This window comes from Lissotriton helveticus, chromosome 2_1 (genome assembly GCF_964261635.1).
Source record: "Lissotriton helveticus chromosome 2_1, aLisHel1.1, whole genome shotgun sequence".
Lineage (NCBI taxonomy): Eukaryota > Metazoa > Chordata > Amphibia > Caudata > Salamandridae > Lissotriton > Lissotriton helveticus.
In genome coordinates, this window is record NC_136059.1 from 883,654,025 (window position 1) to 883,681,392 (window position 27,368).

General features: G+C 47.6%; 1 protein-coding gene across 1 annotated transcript in view; it reads left to right on the forward strand.

Moving 5' to 3' along the window:
* The window catches only part of ADAMTS19 (ADAM metallopeptidase with thrombospondin type 1 motif 19), a 1,315,906-nt gene that overhangs the window by 1,095,142 nt on the left and 193,396 nt on the right, over positions 1-27,368 (forward strand). The window contains exons 17-18 of the mRNA XM_078675613.1: positions 9,722-9,879; positions 17,300-17,453. Of these exons, the coding sequence (XP_078531739.1) occupies positions 9,722-9,879; positions 17,300-17,453 (312 nt within the window). The remainder of the gene's footprint in view (positions 1-9,721; positions 9,880-17,299; positions 17,454-27,368) is intronic.

Genomic DNA, 27,368 nt, shown 5'->3' on the forward strand with positions numbered 1-27,368 from the left:
GATGGACAGAGTCTCTGAATTAAGCAGAGTACTCTCACCCAGTCAAGAGATCAGGGCTAGATCCAACACCGTTTTTTAGCTCATTGCACCATCCCAGTTTCAGAACCTGGCTGTATGCAAATTAGTCTGTCCCTGGCCCAGTGCATCATGGGAACAGGGCAGACCAGACTACAAAAGCCAATTCTTACACTGGGAAGGAAACAAGCTTCCGGGGACCGGTTTCTGCCATTTCAGGCGTCTTCGGCCCGGCTTGCTTGAATCCTGATGGTGCAATGAGCAAGGGACTCACATCTGAGTATACCCTTCCACGCTTAGGGTGGACAAAATTATTTACAACAAGGGGTGGTGATGGACAGAGTCTCTGAATTAAGCAGAGTACTCTCACCCAGTCAAGAGATCAGGGCTAGATCCAACACCGTTTTTTAGCTCATTGCACCATCCCAGTTTCAGAACCTGGCTGTATGCAAATTAGTATGTCCCTGGCCCAGTGCATCATGGGAACAGGGCAGACCAGACTACAAAAGCCAATTCTTACACTGGGAAGGAAACAAGCTTCCGGGGACCGGTTTCTGCCATTTCAGGCGTCTTCGGCCCGGCTTGCTTGAATCCTGATGGTGCAATGAGCAAGGGACTCACATCTGAGTATACCCTTCCACGCTTAGGGTGGACAAAATTATTTACAACAAGGGGTGGTGATGGACAGAGTCTCTGAATTAAGCAGAGTACTCTCACCCAGTCAAGAGATCAGGGCTAGATCCAACACCGTTTTTTAGCTCATTGCACCATCCCAGTTTCAGAACCTGGCTGTATGCAAATTAGTCTGTCCCTGGCCCAGTGCATCATGGGAACAGGGCAGACCAGACTACAAAAGCCAATTCTTACACTGGGAAGGAAACAAGCTTCCGGGGACCGGTTTCTGCCATTTCAGGCGTCTTCGGCCCGGCTTGCTTGAATCCTGATGGTGCAATGAGCAAGGGACTCACATCGGAGTATACCCTTCCACGCTTAGGGTGGACAAAATTATTTACAACAAGGGGTGGTGATGGACAGAGTCTCTGAAATAAGCAGAGTACTCTCACCCAGTCAAGAGATCAGGGCTAGATCCAACACCGTTTTTTAGCTCATTGCACCATCCCAGTTTCAGAACCTGGCTGTATGCAAATTAGTCTGTCCCTGGCCCAGTGCATCATGGGAACAGGGCAGACCAGACTACAAAAGCCAATTCTTACACTGGGAAGGAAACAAGCTTCCGGGGACCGGTTTCTGCCATTTCAGGCGTCTTCGGCCCGGCTTGCTTGAATCCTGATGGTGCAATGAGCAAGGGACTCACATCTGAGTATACCCTTCCACGCTTAGGGTGGACAAAATTATTTACAACAAGGGGTGGTGATGGACAGAGTCTCTGAATTAAGCAGAGTACTCTCACCCAGTCAAGAGATCAGGGCTAGATCCAACACCGTTTTTTAGCTCATTGCACCATCCCAGTTTCAGAACCTGGCTGTATGCAAATTAGTCTGTCCCTGGCCCAGTGCATCATGGGAACAGGGCAGACCAGACTACAAAAGCCAATTCTTACACTGGGAAGGAAACAAGCTTCCGGGGACCGGTTTCTGCCATTTCAGGCGTCTTCGGCCCGGCTTGCTTGAATCCTGATGGTGCAATGAGCAAGGGACTCACATCTGAGTATACCCTTCCACGCTTAGGGTGGACAAAGTTATTTACAACAAGGGGTGGTGATGGACAGAGTCTCTGAATTAAGCAGAGTACTCTCACCCAGTCAAGAGATCAGGGCTAGATCCAACACCGTTTTTTAGCTCATTGCACCATCCCAGTTTCAGAACCTGGCTGTATGCAAATTAGTCTGTCCCTGGCCCAGTGCATCATGGGAACAGGGCAGACCAGACTACAAAAGCCAATTCTTACACTGGGAAGGAAACAAGCTTCCGGGGACCGGTTTCTGCCATTTCAGGCGTCTTCGGCCCGGCTTGCTTGAATCCTGATGGTGCAATGAGCAAGGGACTCACATCTGAGTATACCCTTCCACGCTTAGGGTGGACAAAATTATTTACAACAAGGGGTGGTGATGGACAGAGTCTCTGAATTAAGCAGAGTACTCTCACCCAGTCAAGAGATCAGGGCTAGATCCAACACCGTTTTTTAGCTCATTGCACCATCCCAGTTTCAGAACCTGGCTGTATGCAAATTAGTCTGTCCCTGGCCCAGTGCATCATGGGAACAGGGCAGACCAGACTACAAAAGCCAATTCTTACACTGGGAAGGAAACAAGCTTCCGGGGACCGGTTTCTGCCATTTCAGGCGTCTTCGGCCCGGCTTGCTTGAATCCTGATGGTGCAATGAGCAAGGGACTCACATCTGAGTATACCCTTCCACGCTTAGGGTGGACAAAATTATTTACAACAAGGGGTGGTGATGGACAGAGTCTCTGAATTAAGCAGAGTACTCTCACCCAGTCAAGAGATCAGGGCTAGATCCAACACCGTTTTTTAGCTCATTGCACCATCCCAGTTTCAGAACCTGGCTGTATGCAAATTAGTCTGTCCCTGGCCCAGTGCATCATGGGAACAGGGCAGAGCAGACTACAAAAGCCAATTCTTACACTGGGAAGGAAACAAGCTTCCGGGGACCGGTTTCTGCCATTTCAGGCGTCTTCGGCCCGGCTTGCTTGAATCCTGATGGTGCAATGAGCAAGGGACTCACATCTGAGTATACCCTTCCACGCTTAGGGTGGACAAAATTATTTACAACAAGGGGTGGTGATGGACAGAGTCTCTGAAATAAGCAGAGTACTCTCACCCAGTCAAGAGATCAGGGCTAGATCCAACACCGTTTTTTAGCTCATTGCACCATCCCAGTTTCAGAACCTGGCTGTATGCAAATTAGTCTGTCCCTGGCCCAGTGCATCATGGGAACAGGGCAGACCAGACTACAAAAGCCAATTCTTACACTGGGAAGGAAACAAGCTTCCGGGGACCGGTTTCTGCCATTTCAGGCGTCTTCGGCCCGGCTTGCTTGAATCCTGATGGTGCAATGAGCAAGGGACTCACATCTGAGTATACCCTTCCACGCTTAGGGTGGACAAAATTATTTACAACAAGGGGTGGTGATGGACAGAGTCTCTGAATTAAGCAGAGTACTCTCACCCAGTCAAGAGATCAGGGCTAGATCCAACACCGTTTTTTAGCTCATTGCACCATCCCAGTTTCAGAACCTGGCTCTATGCAAATTAGTCTGTCCCTGGCCCAGTGCATCATGGGAACAGGGCAGACCAGACTACAAAAGCCAATTCTTACACTGGGAAGGAAACAAGCTTCCGGGGACCGGTTTCTGCCATTTCAGGCGTCTTCGGCCCGGCTTGCTTGAATCCTGATGGTGCAATGAGCAAAGGACTCACATCTGAGTATACCCTTCCACGCTTAGGGTGGACAAAGTTATTTACAACAAGGGGTGGTGATGGACAGAGTCTCTGAATTAAGCAGAGTACTCTCACCCAGTCAAGAGATCAGGGCTAGATCCAACACCGTTTTTTAGCTCATTGCACTATCCCAGTTTCAGAACCTGGCTGTATGCAAATTAGTCCGTCCCTGGCCCAGTGCATCATGGGAACAGGGCAGACCAGACTACAAAAGCCAATTCTTACACTGGGAAGGAAACAAGCTTCCGGGGACCGGTTTCTGCCATTTCAGGCGTCTGCGGCCCGGCTTGCTTGAATCCTGATGGTGCAATGAGCAAGGGACTCACATCTGAGTATACCCTTCCACGCTTAGGGTGGACAAAATTATTTACAACAAGGGGTGGTGATGGACAGAGTCTCTGAATTAAGCAGAGTACTCTCACCCAGTCAAGAGATCAGGGCTAGATCCAACACCGTTTTTTAGCTCATTGCACCATCCCAGTTTCAGAACCTGGCTGTATGCAAATTAGTCTGTCCCTGGCCCAGTGCATCATGGGAACAGGGCAGACCAGACTACAAAAGCCAATTCTTACACTGGGAAGGAAACAAGCTTCCGGGGACCGGTTTCTGCCATTTCAGGCGTCTTCGGCCCGGCTTGCTTGAATCCTGATGGTGCAATGAGCAAGGGACTCACATCTGAGTATACCCTTCCACGCTTAGGGTGGACAAAATTATTTACAACAAGGGGTGGTGATGGACAGAGTCTCTGAAATAAGCAGAGTACTCTCACCCAGTCAAGAGATCAGGGCTAGATCCAACACCGTTTTTTAGCTCATTGCACCATCCCAGTTTCAGAACCTGGCTGTATGCAAATTAGTCTGTCCCTGGCCCAGTGCATCATGGGAACAGGGCAGACCAGACTACAAAAGCCAATTCTTACACTGGGAAGGAAACAAGCTTCCGGGGACCGGTTTCTGCCATTTCAGGCGTCTTCGGCCCGGCTTGCTTGAATCCTGATGGTGCAATGAGCAAGGGACTCACATCTGAGTATACCCTTCCACGCTTAGGGTGGACAAAATTATTTACAACAAGGGGTGGTGATGGACAGAGTCTCTGAATTAAGCAGAGTACTCTCACCCAGTCAAGAGATCAGGGCTAGATCCAACACCGTTTTTTAGCTCATTGCACCATCCCAGTTTCAGAACCTGGCTGTATGCAAATTAGGCTGTCCCTGGCCCAGTGCATCATGGGAACAGGGCAGACCAGACTACAAAAGCCAATTCTTACACTGGGAAGGAAACAAGCTTCCGGGGACCGGTTTCTGCCATTTCAGGCGTCTTCGGCCCGGCTTGCTTGAATCCTGATGGTGCAATGAGCAAGGGACTCACATCTGAGTATACCCTTCCACGCTTAGGGTGGACAAAATTATTTACAACAAGGGGTGGTGATGGACAGAGTCTCTGAATTAAGCAGAGTACTCTCACCCAGTCAAGAGATCAGGGCTAGATCCAACACCGTTTTTTAGCTCATTGCACCATCCCAGTTTCAGAACCTGGCTGTATGCAAATTAGTCTGTCCCTGGCCCAGTGCATCATGGGAACAGGGCAGACCAGACTACAAAAGCCAATTCTTACACTGGGAAGGAAACAAGCTTCCGGGGACCGGTTTCTGCCATTTCAGGCGTCTTCGGCCCGGCTTGCTTGAATCCTGATGGTGCAATGAGCAAGGGACTCACATCTGAGTATACCCTTCCACGCTTAGGGTGGACAAAATTATTTACAACAAGGGGTGGTGATGGACAGAGTCTCTGAAATAAGCAGAGTACTCTCACCCAGTCAAGAGATCAGGGCTAGATCCAACACCGTTTTTTAGCTCATTGCACCATCCCAGTTTCAGAACCTGGCTGTATGCAAATTAGTCTGTCCCTGGCCCAGTGCATCATGGGAACAGGGCAGACCAGACTACAAAAGCCAATTCTTACACTGGGAAGGAAACAAGCTTCCGGGGACCGGTTTCTGCCATTTCAGGCGTCTTCGGCCCGGCTTGCTTGAATCCTGATGGTGCAATGAGCAAGGGACTCACATCTGAGTATACCCTTCCACGCTTAGGGTGGACAAAATTATTTACAACAAGGGGTGGTGATGGACAGAGTCTCTGAATTAAGCAGAGTACTCTCACCCAGTCAAGAGATCAGGGCTAGATCCAACACCGTTTTTTAGCTCATTGCACCATCCCAGTTTCAGAACCTGGCTGTATGCAAATTAGGCTGTCCCTGGCCCAGTGCATCATGGGAACAGGGCAGACCAGACTACAAAAGCCAATTCTTACACTGGGAAGGAAACAAGCTTCCGGGGACCGGTTTCTGCCATTTCAGGCGTCTTCGGCCCGGCTTGCTTGAATCCTGATGGTGCAATGAGCAAGGGACTCACATCTGAGTATACCCTTCCACGCTTAGGGTGGACAAAATTATTTACAACAAGGGGTGGTGATGGACAGAGTCTCTGAATTAAGCAGAGTACTCTCACCCAGTCAAGAGATCAGGGCTAGATCCAACACCGTTTTTTAGCTCATTGCACCATCCCAGTTTCAGAACCTGGCTGTATGCAAATTAGTCTGTCCCTGGCCCAGTGCATCATGGGAACAGGGCAGACCAGACTACAAAAGCCAATTCTTACACTGGGAAGGAAACAAGCTTCCGGGGACCGGTTTCTGCCATTTCAGGCGTCTTCGGCCCGGCTTGCTTGAATCCTGATGGTGCAATGAGCAAGGGACTCACATCTGAGTATACCCTTCCACGCTTAGGGTGGACAAAATTATTTACAACAAGGGGTGGTGATGGACAGAGTCTCTGAATTAAGCAGAGTACTCTCACCCAGTCAAGAGATCAGGGCTAGATCCAACACCGTTTTTTAGCTCATTGCACCATCCCAGTTTCAGAACCTGGCTGTATGCAAATTAGTCTGTCCCTGGCCCAGTGCATCATGGGAACAGGGCAGACCAGACTACAAAAGCCAATTCTTACACTGGGAAGGAAACAAGCTTCCGGGGACCGGTTTCTGCCATTTCAGGCGTCTTCGGCCCGGCTTGCTTGAATCCTGATGGTGCAATGAGCAAGGGACTCACATCTGAGTATACCCTTCCACGCTTAGGGTGGACAAAGTTATTTACAACAAGGGGTGGTGATGGACAGAGTCTCTGAATTAAGCAGAGTACTCTCACCCAGTCAAGAGATCAGGGCTAGATCCAACACTGTTTTTTAGCTCATTGCACCATCCCAGTTTCAGAACCTGGCTGTATGCAAATTAGTCTGTCCCTGGCCCAGTGCATCATGGGAACAGGGCAGACCAGACTACAAAAGCCAATTCTTACACTGGGAAGGAAACAAGCTTCCGGGGACCGGTTTCTGCCATTTCAGGCGTCTGCGGCCCGGCTTGCTTGAATCCTGATGGTGCAATGAGCAAGGGACTCACATCTGAGTATACCCTTCCACGCTTAGGGTGGACAAAATTATTTACAACAAGGGGTGGTGATGGACAGAGTCTCTGAATTAAGCAGAGTACTCTCACCCAGTCAAGAGATCAGGGCTAGATCCAACACCGTTTTTTAGCTCATTGCACCATCCCAGTTTCAGAACCTGGCTGTATGCAAATTAGTCTGTCCCTCCCCCAGTGCATCATGGGAACAGGGCAGACCAGACTACAAAAGCCAATTCTTACACTGGGAAGGAAACAAGCTTCCGGGGACCGGTTTCTGCCATTTCAGGCGTCTTCGGCCCGGCTTGCTTGAATCCTGATGGTGCAATGAGCAAGGGACTCACATCTGAGTATACCCTTCCACGCTTAGGGTGGACAAAATTATTTACAACAAGGGGTGGTGATGGACAGAGTCTCTGAATTAAGCAGAGTACTCTCACCCAGTCAAGAGATCAGGGCTAGATCCAACACCGTTTTTTAGCTCATTGCACCATCCCAGTTTCAGAACCTGGCTGTATGCAAATTAGTCTGTCCCTGGCCCAGTGCATCATGGGAACAGGGCAGACCAGACTACAAAAGCCAATTCTTACACTGGGAAGGAAACAAGCTTCCGGGGACCGGTTTCTGCCATTTCAGGCGTCTTCGGCCCGGCTTGCTTGAATCCTGATGGTGCAATGAGCAAGGGACTCACATCTGAGTATACCCTTCCACGCTTAGGGTGGACAAAGTTATTTACAACAAGGGGTGGTGATGGACAGAGTCTCTGAATTAAGCAGAGTACTCTCACCCAGTCAAGAGATCAGGGCTAGATCCAACACTGTTTTTTAGCTCATTGCACCATCCCAGTTTCAGAACCTGGCTGTATGCAAATTAGTCTGTCCCTGGCCCAGTGCATCATGGGAACAGGGCAGACCAGACTACAAAAGCCAATTCTTACACTGGGAAGGAAACAAGCTTCCGGGGACCGGTTTCTGCCATTTCAGGCGTCTGCGGCCCGGCTTGCTTGAATCCTGATGGTGCAATGAGCAAGGGACTCACATCTGAGTATACCCTTCCACGCTTAGGGTGGACAAAATTATTTACAACAAGGGGTGGTGATGGACAGAGTCTCTGAATTAAGCAGAGTACTCTCACCCAGTCAAGAGATCAGGGCTAGATCCAACACCGTTTTTTAGCTCATTGCACCATCCCAGTTTCAGAACCTGGCTGTATGCAAATTAGTCTGTCCCTGGCCCAGTGCATCATGGGAACAGGGCAGACCAGACTACAAAAGCCAATTCTTACACTGGGAAGGAAACAAGCTTCCGGGGACCGGTTTCTGCCATTTCAGGCGTCTTCGGCCCGGCTTGCTTGAATCCTGATGGTGCAATGAGCAAGGGACTCACATCTGAGTATACCCTTCCACGCTTAGGGTGGACAAAATTATTTACAACAAGGGGTGGTGATGGACAGAGTCTCTGAATTAAGCAGAGTACTCTCACCCAGTCAAGAGATCAGGGCTAGATCCAACACCGTTTTTTAGCTCATTGCACCATCCCAGTTTCAGAACCTGGCTGTATGCAAATTAGTCTGTCCCTGGCCCAGTGCATCATGGGAACAGGGCAGACCAGACTACAAAAGCCAATTCTTACACTGGGAAGGAAACAAGCTTCCGGGGACCGGTTTCTGCCATTTCAGGCGTCTTCGGCCCGACTTGCTTGAATCCTGATGGTGCAATGAGCAAGGGACTCACATCTGAGTATACCCTTCCACGCTTAGGGTGGACAAAATTATTTACAACAAGGGTGGACAAAATTATTTACAACAAGGAGCAGTGGAGCAGGCAATCTAGGATATTAGACTTGTGTCTTGGATTACAGATCGTTCAATTTTTGCAACTTTGTCAGTAAATAAGTTGGCTATTTCTTCACAGTGTTCATTGGTGGCTGTTGTTTCGTGACAGAAGGTGTAGGCAATTTCTTGTTTTATTATTTTGAAGAGCTCTCCAGGTCTGTTTTTCACAAGATGAAGTTGGTTGCGAAATATTGAAAGCACAATACATACCATTGCACCCATGTATCTCTATTGTGTTTATGACCTTGCTAATCTCTCAGGTTTGAAACACCGTGTTTTAGATCGCAATGATTTAAATCATTGGATAACATCAGTCATGTGTTCTTCCAATTTTGTTAAAATATTTATTTGTGCTATCACTCAATGGCATTCAAAGTCATTTAATGTTTTTTGTATTGGTTGCAAAGTCAATTTGCCTCAGATTTAAAAAGCTAAGGCTAATGTTCTTGTCACCATCTTGTAAATGCACATTTCTAGAAGGATTCACATTTGGCATGGCTGGCAATCTTGCTATTGCTATGGGTTTTATTTTTAAGGAAATCCAATCCAAGATAGCCTCCATCAGCATAGCTGCTTTTTCATTTTACCATTCTAACATGGCCAAGCTAGAACAGTACATTAAAATGTTAAGAAAATGAATACAAAAGGCCAAGCAGAATGCAAACAAGAATGTGAGGAAGAGGGAGCAAGGAAAAACATTCACTCTCATGTAGTGCCCAATATCAAATATAAAAAAAAGATTTGCTTCAGTATGCCGTGTCAATTAGAACATTGTGAAATCGAAATGCTACCTTGAGATCAAAATATTACTAGATGGGACAGAGACAACAATAGAAAAGAAAATGATTCAATCAAGAGCAGACAACAGCGGCAGACAACAAAGCAATATAATCATGAGCAATGGGGATGCCTACAGACAGCTAAAACTGTCTATCGCCAGGAAATGAAAAACTATTGTTAAGTGTAAAAAAATCTAATTTATGTTTTATTTTACATCATGTAGCTCTGCGGGATGCCAGCAGCCAGTCCATCAATAATGATTGGAAGATAGAACATCCTGGAACATTCAACCTGGCTGGAACTACTGTCCATTATGTTAGACGAGGTCTCTGGGAGAAGATTTCTGCCAGGGGTCCAACGACCTCCCCATTGCATCTACTGGTAGGAAGTTTCAAATGTGTTGGTGCAGTACAACCGCTTTAACAATACTTTTATGTATCTTTGTTATGTTGAAGGAATAATTCTGAAAGTTTCATTTTGGAGGTGTAAAGAAATTGATGAGAAATGTCACCCAATCTGCAAACACATGTCATAAAGATGTACAAATAGAAGACTGATCAGGCAATTGCAATTCTTGAAAAATCTACAATTAAGGCACCAACATGTGCTAAAAGTGCCCCCACATATCTGCATTTGTCTTACGATGTTTACCAACGGTAAAACGTGTATATCTTGAGTGACACTAGGTCTCAAAAGAATGTTTCAAGGGATAAGTTGCAGAATAGGCTTATCCATTGTTATACTGATGTGCTGTTATGAGGAGATGGAATAGGTGCCAGGACGTGACTAAACTTTCTCATAATCATAGACCTATAATGTATATTCCCAGAGTTGTACATTTTAGCCTAGAAAGACTACACAAATACTTGGAACTCGCCAATGAAGATGTGTATTCATGAGTCATATACATCTGTACTCCACGAATCGAGGTGTTGTAAATGACCAAGAACAAATAACAGGAGATGTTGTCCCGTGTCAGATTTGAAGAGTTAACTTTTCTAAGAATAGCACCAGCGTAGATGCTGAATGTCGGGTTTGCAGATTGCCAATGTTGTTTGGCTTTTATTTCACCTCATGCCTCCTTTATCCAAAAATAATATTTTCCTACCCTATTTCTTTCTTTTGTTGGTTCCTTTTGATTCAATCAATCAATCAATCAATCATGCCATTTGTATAGCGCACTACTCACCCGGGAGGGTCTCAAGGCACTTGGGGGGAGGGGTATGCTACTGCTCGAACAGCCAGGTCTTGAGTTGTTTCCTGAAGGCGAGATGGTCCTGGGTCAGCCGAAGGTGGATGGGGAGGGAGTTCCAAGTCTTGGCAGCCAGGTAAGAGAAGGATCTTCCTCCGGCGGTGGCTCTTCGGATGCGTGGTACGGCTGCGAGGGCGAGGCTGGTGGACCGTAGCTGGCGGGTGGGCGTGTAGAAGGTCAGGCGGTCGTTGAGGTACTTGGGGCCCAGGTCGTGGAGAGACTTGTGTGCGTGGGTGAGGAGCCGGAACGTGATCCTCTTGTCGACGGGGAGCCAGTGCAGGTTCCTCAGGTGGCTGGAGATGTGGCTGCGTCAGGGGACATCCAGGATGAGTCGGGCGGAGGCGTTCTAGGTGCGCTGGAGTCTTTTCTGTATCTTGGCTGTGGTTCCGGCGGTGAGGGCGTTTCCGTAGTCCAGTCGGCTGGTGACGAGTGCCTGGGTGACAGTCTTCCTGGTCTCGGTCGGGATCCAGCGGAAGATCTTGCGAAGCATACGCAGGGTGTTGAAGCACGATGAGGAGACGGCGTTGACTTGTCTGGTCATCGAGAGGGAGGGGTCCAGGATGAAGCCCAGGTTGCGTGCGTGGTCGGTTGGCTTGGGTGTGGTGCCCAGGGCTGGGGGCCACCAGGAGTCGTCCCAGGTGGAGCGCGAAGATCCCAGGATGAGGACTTCCGTCTTGTCTGAGTTCAGTTTCAGGCGGCTGTCCTTCATCCACTCGGCGACGTCTTTCATCCCTTCGTGTAGGCAGGTTCTGGCGGTGTCGGGGTCTCTGGTGAGGGAGAGGATCAGCTGGGTGTCGTCGGCGTAAGAGATGATGTTAAGGGTTGTGCTGGCGTGCGATGGCTGCGAGAGGTTTCATGTAGATGTTGAAGAGGATGGGGCTGAGTGAAGATCCTTGCGGGACGCCGCAGATGACTTCGGTGGCCTCGGAGCGAAACGGGGGGAGGCGGACTCTTTGTGTTCTACCGGCGAGGAACGAGATGATCCACTCCAGTGCCTTCTCTTGGATACCGATGTTGCTGAGGCGCTGGACTAGGGTGCGGTGGCAGACCGTGTCGAACGCAGCGGAGAGGTCCAGGAGGATGAGGGCCACTGTTTCCCCCTTGTCGAGCAGGGTCCGGATGTCGTCGGTGGCTGCGATGAGGGCGGTCTCGGTGCTGTGGTTGGCTCTGAAGCCGGACTGCGAGGGGTCGAGGGATCCGTTCGTCTCGAGGAAGGCGGTCAGCTGTCTGTTGACGATCTTCTCGATGACTTTAGCAGGAACAGGGAGGAGCGAGATGGGGCGGAAGTTTTTGAGATCGGTGGGTTCCGCTCTAGGTTTCTTCAGGAGGGCGCTGAACTTGGCGTGCTTCCAGCTCTCCGGGAAGGTGGCGGGTTGAAGGAGGCGTTGATGATGTTCCGGAGTTGGGGTGCGATGGTGGAGTCGGCCTTGTTGAAGACGTGGTGTGGGCAGGGGTCGGTCGGTGATCCAGAGTGGATGGTGTTCATCGTGCGGGCTGTGTCTTCGGTGGTCACCGTGGTCCAGGTGCGAAGGGTGGCGGTGGGGGGCGTTGGTTCGACGGTTGGGTGCGTTGGTGGGGCGCCGAAGCTGTTGTGGATGTCGGCGATCTTGCGGTGGAAGAACGCGGCGAGGGAGTCGCAGAGGTCTTGTGACGGAGTGATGTCGTTGGTGCCGGTGCTGGGGTTGGAGAACTCCTTGACGATAGTGAAGAGCTCTTTGCTGTCGTGGGCATTGTTGTCCAGTCGTTCCTTCAGGGATTTCTTCTTGGTGGTGTGGATGAGCTGGTGGTGCTTGCGGGTAGCGTGTTTGAGGGCGGTCATGTTGTCGGTGGTCCGGTCGAGGAGCCAGGCTTTCTCAAGGGTGCGGCAGGTCTTCTTGGAGTCCTTAAGGTCGTCGGTGGACCAGGATGCCTTCTTGCTTCTGGGTCTGCTGGGAGGGTTCTTTAGTGGCGCGAGGTCGTTGGCGCAGGCGGTCAGCCACTGTGTGAAGTTTCGGGCTGCTTCGTTGGGGTCCGTTGTGTTGGCGGGTGGGCTCTGGCTGAGGGAGGTGGTGAGCTGGTCTGCAGTGATCTTGCTCCAATTCCTATGAGGTACCTGTTGCGGGTGGTGGTGGGTCGTGGATCTTTTGAAGCTGAAGTGGACGCAGCTGTGGTCGGTCCAGTGGAGTCCGGTGGCGTGGCTGAAGGTGATGTACTTGCTGGAAGAGAAGACGGGATCAAGCGTGTGGCCGGCGTAGTGGGTGGGGGTGTTGACCAGTTGCTTGAGTCCGAGGTTGGCGAGGTTTTCCAGCAGGGCGGTGGTGTTGCGGTCCTTGTTGTTCTCCAGGTGGAAGTTGAGGTCCCCGAGGAGGATGTAGTCAGTGGAGGGGAGGGCGTGCGGGCTGATGAAGTCTGTGATGTCTTCGCTGAATTGTGTGCATGGTCCCGGGGGTCTGTAGATGAGGGTGCCTCTGAGGGTAGTCTTAGGGTCGGTGTGAATCTGGAAATGGAGATGTTCGGCTGCGGCGAAGGAGTCGTTGGCATCGGTCGTGATGCGGATGGTGTTCCTGTGGACGATGGCAATGCCACCTCCGGGCTGGTTGATGTGGTCCCTCCTGATGATCTTGTACCCGTCCGGGATGGCGATGGCAATGTCGGGTGCAGAGGAGGCATTCATCCAGGTTTCCGTGAGGAAGGCGACGTCCGGTGATGTAGCGTCGAGGAGGTTCCAGAGTTCCACGGCGTGTCTGTGGACGGAGCGGGTGTTGATCAGGATGCACTTGAGGTGGTTGCTGCTGGTGTTTGTCTTGGCGGGTGCGGGGCAGGTTCGGAGGCAGGTGAACTTGCAGGTGCAGCAAGTGAAGGGTCCGTGGGTGCGTCTCGGGGTGGCTCGGCAGCAGTCGTGGGTCTGGCCGGCATTGAGTGCGTTGAGAGTGGCGGCGTCGTAGGTCAGTCGGGTCGTCTTGCCTCGGCGGGGAGGGCCAGGGGTCCTGGCGCTGGGCGCGGGCCAGGCGCGGACGGGCGCAGACGGGCTTACCTTTGGCGCACCTTCGGCGCTCAATCAGCGCTCCCGCTGCGCGCGTCCGCTGCGCGGTCGCTCTGGGGGCGTCATAAGTAAGGAGCCGGGAGGGAGGAGCAGCTGGGTGGCGGGAGCGGGGCGGTGAATGGAATCACAGGGGGGCGGGCCGCAGGGAGGCAGCGGCGGGAAATTCCAAGAAGCAGCGGGCAGCGGGAAATTCCCAGGAGCAGCAGGAAATTCCCAGGAGCAGCGGGCAGCGAGTGAAGGAATCTGCAGGCAGGAGGCGGCAAAGGCAGGCAGGAGCGGCAGCAGTGAGTGGAGCGACCAAGCCCTGTGGAGGGCTGAGCGGTGGATTTCTGGTTTCTCACTTATTCACAGTTTTTTGTCTTTCTCTTCCTCCTTTCCCCCCTCTGCTGCTTTTCTCTCTCTTGATCTTGTTCAAAGTCTAAGGACTAAAAATGAAACCCTGTTCCCCAAAAATAGTTCTGGTTGGCCCCAGCCGTGGCCTGTGCATGTAACAGTAGTGGACCGATGGGGCTGGGTGGGGGAGATTTCGACAGACGATAACGAGGGGAAATTAATTATTTATTTAATTTCCCCTTGGTATCATCCCTCGAAATCCCCCTTCACCCAGTCTCACCGCTGTTACCTGCACGGACCGGGGCTGGTTGTCCCCCATCTGCAACCACCAACACAAGTTAAGCACTGTTCTTTCCTAGGTTTTCAAAGTGTACAGGAAATGTAGATGCAGAGTGTAGTGACTGACTCCACGCAGGTAGATGATTTTAGGAGGATTTATTCAAGTTAGATGGAGATCAGAAGTACATTAGTATTCAGCCCCACCAGGAGCAGCCAGCAAGGCGCTCAGCCCTTCTCCAACTGTGTAATTACACATGGCTGAGCGCCCTTCTCCAACTCAGATATTGATCCACCAACATTCTAGATGACATCAACTCAAGAGTGTTCCACTGGTGGAGCAGTGGTAGACATGTAAAACATACCAACCAAGATACTACACAGAGGTTAATGCACCAAAAGCCAAGATATAATTTCACCCTTCTACTCTTCAACAACAGTTACACCACGTCTTAGTGTGAGCTTTCTGGTGGGCACTAGTTGGGCTTTTCCTGCAGCTTTTTGACGCCATTTGTTTTGTAAATAATGCTGCTGCCATATTTCAATGAAGTTGAAATAAACCATGAGTTGGTACCGTTGGGTTCATACAGATGATGTAGCTGTGTTAAGTAAGTGTAGACAGCCTTTCCCTCCGTCAATCCGTTCTTTCGTCCATCCAAGTAGATGGGGTAATTGATTATGCAACAGGACATTTATGTAGCTAAAATGCATGTATTGTTACAGATACTTACATTTAAAAATCACTTTTATTGACCTTGGTCATTCATGAGTGTGTGTGTGTGTGTGTATGTGTGTGTGTGTGTGTGCGTGTGTGCATGTATGTGTGTGTGTGTGTGTGATTACAGTTGCAACTGGGGACTCATATTTTTCATACCTACCAACTTTGGCTTTGCCACTACAAGATAAGTAGCACAGAGTCCCCATGGCATTTTATCAGCACATTTTACAGCAGGTATATTCATAGTAAAAATGTGTTTCATTCACTTCAATGTCTGTTATCTTTGTTAATCTAAAGAATCGAAGCTCTTGCAATAGAGCTAGCATCCACGAAGTATATATTATGGGCGAAAAGTAACCTCATAGAATAAAGAGAAAATGCATTGGAAAATATTTAAAGAGTTATGATTAACTGTATGACTTTGGGAAAAATTCCTCCAGTTTCACCAAAACAGAAACAGTACCCCCTCTAAAATTTAGGATGCTGTCAGTTTAAATATCATTTTTTGAGCTGTGCTATGCCATGACTTTGCTAAGTAAAGTTTATTGAAGGCTGAATGGCTAGGCGTTCACAAGAGTTTCTCCTATCTGCTCTTACAGAAGACCTGTGGATGTAAAAGCTGAAGTGAAGGGATAAATATAGCAATTTTTAGATGTACTATCTTAATGCAAGGATATGAGTGGCCTACTGCTGTGCCTAATCCCTGTTGGGGTGTGGTGGGTAATCCAGTGTGAGTTTGGACATGAATTAAGTGCCTGAAAGTTTCTAGTCCACCCATAAACTCTAATCTAGTTAGAGTTTAAATATGCACGATATGCCTGAAGTTCTGATAGTTCTGCGATGAGTGCCGTATATGCAAGATAGTTTTCCTCATGTTTAGCCCATCTAAATTTGGTGTGCGGGATTAAAAATGCCGGGATCTTAGGGTTTATTTTGAATGCGGTTGTGGGCTGCTCTTAGAATGTTGTTATGGCCTATAACCAGAAACGTTTGTGTGTGGTACATATTATTTTACTTGGATTCTGCGTTCCACTGGATGTAAGCGGAGTGTTGTGAAGACTGATACCTTTTAAACCTAAGCATAACCTGGCCGCGGGTCCTAAAGTTTCTGCAATGTTTGTAAAAGTCCATCTGCAAGAGTGAACGGACAACAAAACTTCCATTGCTTTTTTTTGCCCTTGCATGAACAAATGCAAAAGACAAATATTAATAGAGAAAAGGCACAGTCACACGGGTCCAAAATTCATGCACTTGTGTTCCAGGTATTTTATAATTACCTAATCATTGCTGCTATGATAAAGACCTTTCCGATTTGACGCTCAGGTTTGTGGCTATATATCCAAGCTCCTTCATTGTAGAAAGCAGTTTAGCGTCCTGAGATTCGCATCTGATATCTATGGTTAATTTGATCGTGTCACCACTGCACAGACACTGTTACTGATCAAGACGGGGCAGTCCTAATCATTACCAGCAGAAGAAGGTAGGCGGAAGTGCAGCTCAAGCTGGCCTTTGCTGGTCCTGGGCTTTGTAGGGCAACGGACATTGCCCAATTTAGATCAGGGCTTCAAAACAAGGTTCACTATTCCGTTGCAGGCATGACAAGTAAGAGAGTAGAGGATATGTTCCTCATGTTTTTATTCTCGTAATGTGTTGCACAATCTGCACTTCTCAATACTTCACATTTGCATTCCTTTTACCTCTCGCCTTTCATTTCTCCATCCTGTCCTCTCATTCTTGAGCCAAATGTCCCTCTTCGTTTGTCAAACCATGTTTTCTCGCTCACTTTCTTCTCGCCATTCCTTGTAAAAGGATGACAGTCGTTCACCTGACATTTATCTTGGCCATTCTGCTCTCACCTGCCATGCATCCAAGTAAGGGGCATAACGGAGGCACCTGAAAGTGTGGGGGCCCCCCACACCATTTGCCTTTAAAGGGGGTCCCGTTTGGCTGGCCAGCTGCAAACAAATAAAACACTCAGAAGCAGCAAGGCAGTTAGGGAATGGGTAATGAGAGCCCCATCACCTTATCTTGCAGGGGACCACCCTGAGGTTTTGTTATGCAACTGATCCAAATAAGTCTAAAGAAAGTTTAAATGCAATGCTTGGGAATGGGTTTGGCTCTGGGAATGTTTTGCTTCTTCACCACAACCACCAGTCTCATGTGATACATCTGTACACCAATACATGTGTGTGTTTTTTAGGTGCTTCTTTTTCATGACCAGAATTATAGTCTTCACTACGAATATACACTTCCACTGGACCCCGTTCCCGATAATCAGAGCCCCAAAGGGAATGAGCCTCTTTTCATGTGGACACATTCTGGTTGGGAAGACTGTGATGCTGTTTGTGGAGGAGGTAAACTATGCTTTTCTACTTGGCTGTAGTCTTATTGCTGTTCACATATTAATTAATATGTATCATTGTTATCTGGTTTATAATGTAACTGCCTGTCACAACATTTAAGATTGAGAAAAGACATACTATTAAAATATTGAAAGTGCATAGGAAATAATGTCTGATGGGTGCACAGCAGGGGCTAAAAAGGTATTTATTTTACTTTCGGAACTCCTGGGATGGATAAATAAAACTCCATAGACCCGCAGCGGTTCTTGTAAGTACTCAGCATGTACAATCGCCCAACTGTGTTTTAAAAGCAGGTAGGCATCCAAATAAAATGGGAAAGACACAGAGCGATGTCATAGAACATTTCGACTGGTGATGATTCACATAGATCTTTCTGGACAGATTGACATTGGCAAGTTCCTCCACTGTCACTCATACTGAGGCCAACAAATGTCCGCTACGTTGTGTCCACCCCTGTTTCAGCAATTCTCATCCTTAAACAAATTCAAAGCTTAATCTTCCTTCCTCCACCACGCATGGATGAGATAAATAAACTGAGTGCGTGTAGACGTGTACAGTGTTTATAATGGCAATCATTAATAACACCCTGAAATTATCTGTACAATGGATATATAGAGTATTATATGTCCTGAGAAAACATATGGTAACCTACTCCAGTCAATTTTTGCTACCTTTCACGAGACCTTCACCTTGAATGCATTCACAACTCGGACATCTAATATGATACCTAAATCTAAAGGCATTGAGAGAGCGCAAATCGAGAAAAAAATAGAAGTGCACCATATTTACAAGCACGTTGCATCAGTTTAGTAAAGATTTCATAAGAGTGTCGAATTTATAGAGTGAAAATACATAAGAGTGTTTAAATAAAAAAGAATGCATATATCAGTGTGAAAAGCTAATGTAGAAGTGTGTAGAGGTGTTAGAATGATGCTGAAATCCCATGTTATGTGGCTGTTGTAGAGGAGAATGTAATACTGATAAACGTAGAAATGTGTAGGCCACATGGCAGTTCACAGAGAATGAAAGGGGCTGTTACATTCTCACATGATGTGGATTTTAATGTTGTTGTAATTCAAAGTATTATTGATCATAGAACTGAAATATATGTTTTATAGAAGTGTTTCATATAACCATTGTGTGTAATAAGTTAGAATACTGTTTAGACTAAGAAATTAAAGGTTTACAGAGTGCACAGGCCCGTTTCGTGTAATTCTAATAGGCCTGAATGGATAAGCTCATTTCTTTTGATCTGCATGTGTTAGTTAGAGAAATGTCATGTTAAGCATAAATTGCGGAGCCTGCTCGAAGGTTTACGACTAAGAAGATACGGTGGAGGCCGGAATTTGGGGCCCACTGTACAAGTGTCTGTTTGCAGGTGCGAGGAGGTTCCAATCAAGAGAGTGATGAATAGAGTTTTGTTCAGGGAGTCAGGCACAGGCCTGGAGGAGGCTTCAGGAATTTCCTGGGGGGTACCGTCCTGCCGGAGAAGAGCCTGAGAAGCAAGGTCAACGCTAACAATGGGCCCAGAGGAGTATCAGCATGGAAAATGCCAGAACTGACACCACGTGAGGGGCGTCTCTAAAGGGCGTTTCTATTGTAAATGTGATTTTGTATTAGGGACAGCACCCCTGGGTGGAGTTAGGGCAGATGGTCTGAGGAACCTAAGAGAGTGGATGGGTAGGCAGATAGGATAACTGCGAGACATCGATTCACCAACGAAGACTAAGGGAAGTGAGTGATCTTCTTTGGAAGTCACCACGGCTGACACCTTTTTAGGTTAAGATTTTACTAAGTAGGGATGTCACTTAGTCTAGTGTAGGGACAGTCTAATCTGGATTTTTCTTCCTTTCTGTAAATGACTCACAAGCTACAGCTTGTGTCCATTCTTGCAACTCTGATGATTTTTGAATTGCTTTTGGTGATATTCTTCTGCCGACTAAGAGCATTTAGAAAATTTATGTTTGTATTGATACCAGTATATCTTTTGAACCTTATTTTGAGATATTTGTATCTCCAGTTAACTTTGGCTTTATAATAAACTTTTAAAACGTATTCGTAGTAAATGGTTCTTTAGAGTGGTGTAAGTCCTTAACTGATTGACCTAGTAGTGGATTGCCTTTTACTCTATGACAGGTATCAACGGTTCAGTCGACCTGAGTTGGGATCTAGACCTATAGCAATAGATCAAAAATCCCGCCGTAACAGTTGGTAGCAGAGACGGATGGTTACCTTCTAGAGGAAGGTGATCTAGACTAGGTTACGATTACCCCAAGGTCCCTAGAGATCGAGAGATGAGCAGCGGAAGAATCGCCTGCCAAAGAAGGTGCTGACGGTGCGAGAGAAAAGCAGCGGGGTCGGACGAGAGTGAGTATAACAAGGGTCATGCGTTGACAGATTGCGGTGTTTTGTGTTGTATCTGTATTGTAATGTCATGCGGAGTTGAGTGACTGTAGTGTGAATGAGAGAGGGTTGTGAGCGCGCGCAACCTGGGTGAAAATCTTATGTTCGGAGAATAGCTTAAGTGGTTCGGGTGTATCGAACATCCAGAGTAGTTGTCGACCAGAGTAAAGGGGGTCATGAGGTACCATTGATCGCCCGCAGGACCGAGATAGGGGGAACACAAGAGTGAGTGTGTGGGTAACGGACGCAGGTCGAAAGTTACCGTGTGTAAGTAACCTATCAGTTAAGGCGATTGTCTGGACGTACACGGAAAGACATTTCGTCAGTTAAGGTGACAATTACAGTTAGACTGTGGGCCTACAGTCAAGGAAAGTGATCGCTTGGTCGGAAGTAATCATTTTTCAGAGTATGAATGGGACGCATGCATGACCGGGAGACGAGCTGAGAAAGGAGGGGAACTGCTGCGAAGGGGGACGAGTGACGTCAGCGAGAGCCGCGCTGTGATAGGCCGATTGGCGTGAAGCCGCGCTGTGATAGGCCGGTTGGTGTGACATCAGCGAGAGCCGCGCTGTGATAGGCCAGTTGGAGTGACGTCAGCGAGAGCCGCGCTGTGATAGGCCGGTTGGTGTGAAGCCGCGCTGTGATAGGCCGGTTAGCGAGAACCGCGCTGGGATTGGTGGATTGTCATCAGGAAGTAAACGAACGCGGAGAAAACAGAAATTTTGTAGATTTTGAACATGAAGTGTTTCAAATGTTTGAGAGCGATCTTTAAGAGAAAAAGAAGGGAATCTTATTACGGGGAAGAGGCACCGCCAGAGGGTACACCAGCTCACTATATGGCAACGAATGTTGGGTTGCATACTATACTGTGGCTTGATACTTGGAGTAAGATTACAGAAGGGAATGAGGAACTGACTTTTCCGAAATACGGAACGTTTAGACTAGAAGCGCTGCATCAGCTGAAAGCAGTTATGTCCTCATTGAGACCTTTGCCTAGACCAACACAGTTTGAGGCACTTAATGCGTGGATTAGGGCGGCGCACAATAGGAATCAGAACAGACGCCAAGAAAGGGTAAGGCGATCAGTAAGGGCAGTGCAAGATGCCAAATGGGATGCGGAAGCCAAGAAATGGAGGGTACAGACGATTGAAGTGGATAAGTTGTACCCAGTGAGAGAGGTTACAGGAGAAAAGAGACCCATAGAAGAGGATGACGAGAGCGAGTCGGAGGATGGCCTAATAAATAGGTTGTTGATAGATAGACCGCCTCCGGACAATAGGGAGATAGAAGGTACTGAGCTCCCAAGGGAAGATAGGGTTGACATAGAAGGGAATAGGCCACTCCCTATAACGAATTGGGTACCTACCAAAGGTGAGGAGACACCTCAACATAGTCCTGTACAGAGAGTAGTCGGAAGGGTTGTGGTGCAGAAGATGCCAGCAACAGAGAGGGTTGTCTCTTATGGATTGCCAGATGCTCTTCAAGTACCTGTTACCATAGGTCCTATAGTGTCGGTTTATCACCCCGAGAAAAGGAGAGAAGAAGAACAGGTACGGCTAGACAGAGAAAGAGTTGAGATGGAAAGAAGGAATAACACGACAAATGCCTGGAGGCAATTGCCAGGACCGATAACGTGGAGCACCCCATTGGATTCAGCAGTGGATCCCATAACAGAACAGGGGGGTCCAAGAGGACCGATGGACTTGAGGGGACCACGGCCGAAATCCTATAAAGAGTTGAGGGCTGACTTGAAGGAATGGGATAGGTCCACAGAAGCACCGAGCAACAGGTCAAGAGCAGAAGCTGAATGGGGAAGTAGAGGCAACGGGACACTATCTCACTGCGGGGCTAGCGAAAGCAGTCAGGAGTGGGACGGTAAAAGTCAGGAGAGTAGAGAAGTTACACGTCATATTGACGGTGGAAATGGGCAGGAGCAAAAAGGTAGAAGTGCGGAGTGTGGAGAGACGTCTCGTCTCATTCAAAGTGAGGGAGACCAAAGGACACAAGAGTACAGGGATAGGTTTAAGTGCACTCTCCACGCACTTGATGCTAATGTACAGCACTGGAATCGTGGGAACATGGGGAACCGCGAAGAAGCTTGCCATGCGTCGAGTGATCAGAGATCACAGGCAAATTGCGAAGGCATGGGGAATAATGGAATGTCTTACCATGCACCTAGAGAAACCAGGCAGAATGGGAAATGTGGGACTATGGGAAATAGAGAAGTGTTTCACTATACACCCAGAGAGGATGGAACTGCATGGGACCTGGAGAGATGGGAGCATGGGAGGACTCCCCATAACACGCCTGAGCCCAGACGTAGGAATCAGAGCTGTGATGGGAGAGATGTAAATGGACTCTCTAGAGATAGCATACTGAAAGCTGTGATAAAAGCCAAAAGACTCGATGAGACCAGCTTAAAATCTGATCTGGACGAGATAATAGATGGTGCGTTGCCTTTAGAAAGGATTGACATGTACGAACAAGATGAGCTGCTGTTTATAGCAAAGGATATTACTCCAAAGGCAAGAGCAACTCACGAGAAACTGTCTGAACTGGCAGACAAGTATATGGTAGATCTGTCCAGAACAAAGGCATTGCAGGGTAACCATAGGTTGCATTATGCAGATCAGGACTTAGAAGAGAGGAGGACAACTGGATTAAAAGCACACATAAGGGAACTGATCACAGGAATAAGAGCATGGAGAGATCTGGACAAATGGGAAGAGAGGTGGTCCAAAAAGGGAACTGTTAGGCGGAGCGCGAATGTAATGTCTCCGGAGGGAAGGCTACTGCAGATGGAGGCATTCCCTTTGCGAGAAATAGCGAATGGGAGTTATGTACACGTGCCCTGGAGTAGGGGAGATTTGGCTGCATTTACCAACTCATTTCCGAAGTTAAGGGAAAATCCTGTAGAGTGGTACAAGCAGGTAGAGAGGTTTGTCAAGATTTCAAAAGTACTATGGATTGATTTGAACACCTTATTCGACATTGTGGTCCCAGGAGACTTGTGGATAGCATGCAAGGTTAGTGTCGAATGGCCAACTGCAGAACCAGAAAGGGATGCTCGTACTAATGGACCGTCAGAAAGAGTAATGTTAAATTATGAAAGGGTGATGACATGGCTGAAGGAGACGGTGCCACCACAAGATATAGATTGGGTAAAAATAGACTGAACAAGACAGGAACCCAAGGAGACAGTTCATGAGTTTTATGAGCGATTGCTGAAAACGTTCAAACAATACAGTGGATTAGATGTAATGGATCCCAAAGATATAGGACAGTTTGTATCGAAGTTCGTTTTGGGGTTGAGACCTGATATTTGTTTGATGATTCAGCAACATTTAATTTGTTGGCAAAACAAACCATTGGATGAGATTTTGAGATACGCGAGGTATTGCAGTGATGAAATAGATTCCAAAGCAAAGAAACTAAAGGAGAAACTGATGGTGGTGCAGGTGCAGTCGGCTGGAAAGGGTGGACAGCAGCATCAGGGAACAGGGACAATGGGAAGGAAACCAAATAGTCAGAATAAGGACAACGAGGAAAACCCGAGACCTAGAATAGACGTTGCTACATTGAAAAAAACGACAAATTGTCACCAGTGTCACCAGGTGGGACATTGGAAACGCGAGTGTCCCTATAACCCTGAAAACGGAGAACTAGAAGTAGAGGAGGAGGAAGTTCGAGAAGTTCCAGTTCAAGAGGTGACAGTGCCAAAGAGTAAGGTGGCCAAAGGGGGGGCTTCGGCTCCACGAGCTCAGTTCCCGCAGTCACCAAAGATTACGACAGGGGGAAAGATCTATAGACAAATGCCTCTTTTTATAGACGAAGAAGAGTGTTACTACGTTGATCCATTGACGGGACGACGTGTAAGTAGAGAGGAGGACTGTACCCTCGGGGCAGTTCTAGAGGTGGATCAAAGAGGACCGTTTGTTGAGGCTGAAGTGGCAGGGTGTCCTACAACATTCTTAGTAGATACCGGAGCTACTCGATCAACTTTGAGATCGGCAGTGGTTCCAGATCTACCAATGTCGGGGGAAACTATTCAAGTGGTAGGAGTCGCAAATAGGAGAATGACCAACCCTTTGACGGAACCAGTGCTAGTGAGAATAGGAAACCACAACTATGAACATCAGTTTGTAGTATGTGATTCTAGTCCTGTGTGTCTGTTAGGAAGGGACTTATTGTGCAAACTGAACTGCACAATATACTGCACACCTCAGGGAGTAGAGGTACAGACTACAGATGAGGATGCTACCTTTAAAGTTGCAAATTCGAGAGTATGCGTAGAACTGTATCCTACCCTGACTGTGGGGGACCTTCCTCGGGACTTGCGAGATACAGTGTCATCAGAGGTATGAGATTTTACTGGAGAAGAGATAGGATTGATCAAAGGAGTAGAACCAGTGAAGATCATGGTAAAACCAAATGTTGAATATCCAAGAACGCCTCAATACAAATTGACCCCGGAGACGATTGCAGGAATAAAACCCGTAATCGACTCTATGATTCAACAGGGAATACTGAAGGAAATCGTGGGTAGTCCATGCAACTCCCCGATTATGGGTTTGCAGAAACCTAGTGGGAAATTTAGAATAGTGCAAGATCTTCGAAAGATTAATAACATAGTTGTTTCATGTTGTCCAGTGGTACCGAATCCATCAGTGATATTGTTTCAGATACCATTCCAAGCTGAGTGGTTCACCGTGATAGATCTTTGTCAGGCTTTCTTTTCAATTCCATTAGATGAGGAAAGCCAGTATCTTTTCGCTTTTAAACTGGAAAATCGTGTCCTAACATGGTGTCGTATCCCACAAGGGTATACAGAAAGCCCATCAATTTTCAACCAGCTATTGAAGAAAAATCTTGAAAGTCTAGTACTGCCACAGAACTCGGTTCTGGTCCAGTACATAGACGACCTACTTGTTGCGTCAGGAACGGAAGAAGCTTGTAAGATTGATACCATCGCCTTGCTGAACCATTTAGCTGAAAATGGGCATAAAGTATCTCCGAGCAAATTGCAGTACTGTCTGACAGAAGTACAGTACTTGGGTCACCGGATAGAAAAAGGAAAGCGCAAGGTGTCACCAGATAGGATAGAGGCGATAATGAAGATGAACGCGCCTATGACACAGAGAGAAGTCAGGATGTTCCTAGGAATGGTTGGTTATTGCCGACAGTGGATAGTTAACTTTTCCCTTAAAGCAAAACCCTTACAACAACTGACACACAAGGAGGTGAGTGATCCGGTACCATGGGACAAGGATTGTTTGATGTCGTTCCTACAGCTGAGAGAGGACTTGTGCCGTGCTCCAGCTTTGGGGATGCCTGATTACGAAAAACCATTTTCACTTTACTGCTGCGAAAGAGAGGGTTGTGCTTTGTCAGTTTTAGTACAAACTCATGGAAATGCCCGTAGACCAGTTGCATACTTTTCGGCTACTTTAGATCCGGTAGCCGCAGCGTTGCCCGGATGTCTCAAATCCGTTGCTGCAACAGGTGTCAGCATTGAAAGGTGTGAAAATATAGTCATGGGACACCAATTAGTGGTGTATGTACCTCATTCTGTAGAACTGTTAATGACCAGGACCAAGACACAGCACTTAACCAGTAATAGGCTCACGTGCTACGAGCAAGTTATTCTTGCTGCGGAGAACGTGACCATTTAGAGGTGCTCTGTTTTGAATCCTGCTACATTGATGCCACTTCCTAATGATATAGAAGGCGAAGAATGTGAAGATCACGATTGCCTTGATGTGACTGAACTATGCACCAAGCCAAGACCAGATATTGTGGATGAGCCGTTGACTGACCCTGATGAAATTTTCTTTGTTGATGGCTCATGTTTAAGAGACGATACTGGTTGGTTGAGAGCAGCTTATGCTGTTTGCACCATTACTGGAGTTGTGGAAGCCGCTTGCCTGGAAGGAGTACACTCCGCTCAGGTAGCCGAAATCATTGCATTGACACGTGCCTGTTTAGCAGGTAGCAAAATTAGAGTCACCATATATACTGATAGCCAATATGGCTTCGGTGTAGTTCATGATTATGGGCAATTGTGGTCTCAGAGAGGTTACATGACCTCCTCTGGTTCGCCTATTCGAAATGGGGAATTTGTGCGACTGTTGTTAGAAGCATTACAAGGTCCAGCAGCAATTGCGATCGTTAAATGTGTAGCCCACACCAAAAATACAGATTTTGTGTCGCAAGGTAATCGATATGCAGACGAAGTTGCTCGATACTGCGCGGAGCAAGGATATTCTTTCACGGAAGTGGAAGTAGGTGGGACTCAAGAAAAGACAGAGTTAAACATGATGCTAGAAACAGTTGATACTTGGCAGGATTTAAAAGACATGCAAGAGAACGCACCTGATTCTGGGAAAAAGGCATGGGAAACAGCAGGTTGTGTGAAAAGTGAAATGGATTTGTGGGTTTCAGCAGATGGAAGGGCAGTATTACCTGATGAATTAGTGAGTCCAATGGCACGACAGATACATGGTCCAGTACACTTAGGAAGAGATGCCATGCTGAGGTTATTTAGGCAGACTTGGTATAATCCTAGGTTTAGGATTGCAGCAGAAGCAGTGTGCCAAAGATGTGTCACATGCCAGCAATTGAACGTAGGGAAAAGAACACCAGTTACAATGAGTCACATTGGGAGGTCTGGGGGGCCTTTCAACCGAACGCAATTAGATTTTATTGAGATGCCAAAAATCAACTGCCTCAGGTATGTTCTGGTGGTTGTATGCATATTTTCCAGATGGGTCGAAGCATACCCTACACGCAGGTGCGGTACACTCACAGTAGCAAAATTGTTGCTTAGAGAGTTGATCCCGCGCTTTGGGGTGCCGACCTCTTTGGAATCAGACAGAGGAACTCATTTCAACAGTGAAGTTGTGAAGATGCTTTGCTCTGCATTAAACATTGATCAGAAGTTGCACTGTAGCTATCGACCAGAGGCTTCAGGTATCGTGGAGCAGATAAACTGAACTCTAAAGTCCCGAATAGCCAAAGTATGTTCATCAACATCTTTAAGCTGGCCTGATGCTTTGCCCTTGGTACTCATGAGTATGCGTAGCACACCAGACAGGAGGACAGGTCTCTCTCCACATGAGGTTTTATTGGGGAGGGCAATGAGACTTCCGTCTGTTCCAACTACAGCTTTGTTGAATATTACAGATGACCTGATCCTGGATTATTGCAAGGGACTGATGTCATTCATTCTGTGTCTCTTCAGGTGCAGGCTGCTGAAGTTCCATCTTCAAGAGACCTATGTCACGACTTGTGCCCTGGTGATTGGGTACTTGTGAAAAAGCACGTCCGGAAGAACTGCCTAGACATGCGTTGGAAGGGGCCCTACCAAATAATCCTGACAAGGAATACTGCTGTAAAGTGTGGAGGGCTGCCAAACTGGATTCATGCTTCCCATACTCGAAGAGTTCCAGCACCCTTAGAAGAAACAGCTCCTCTCACCGATGAAAATCCAGCTGTGGACGGCGA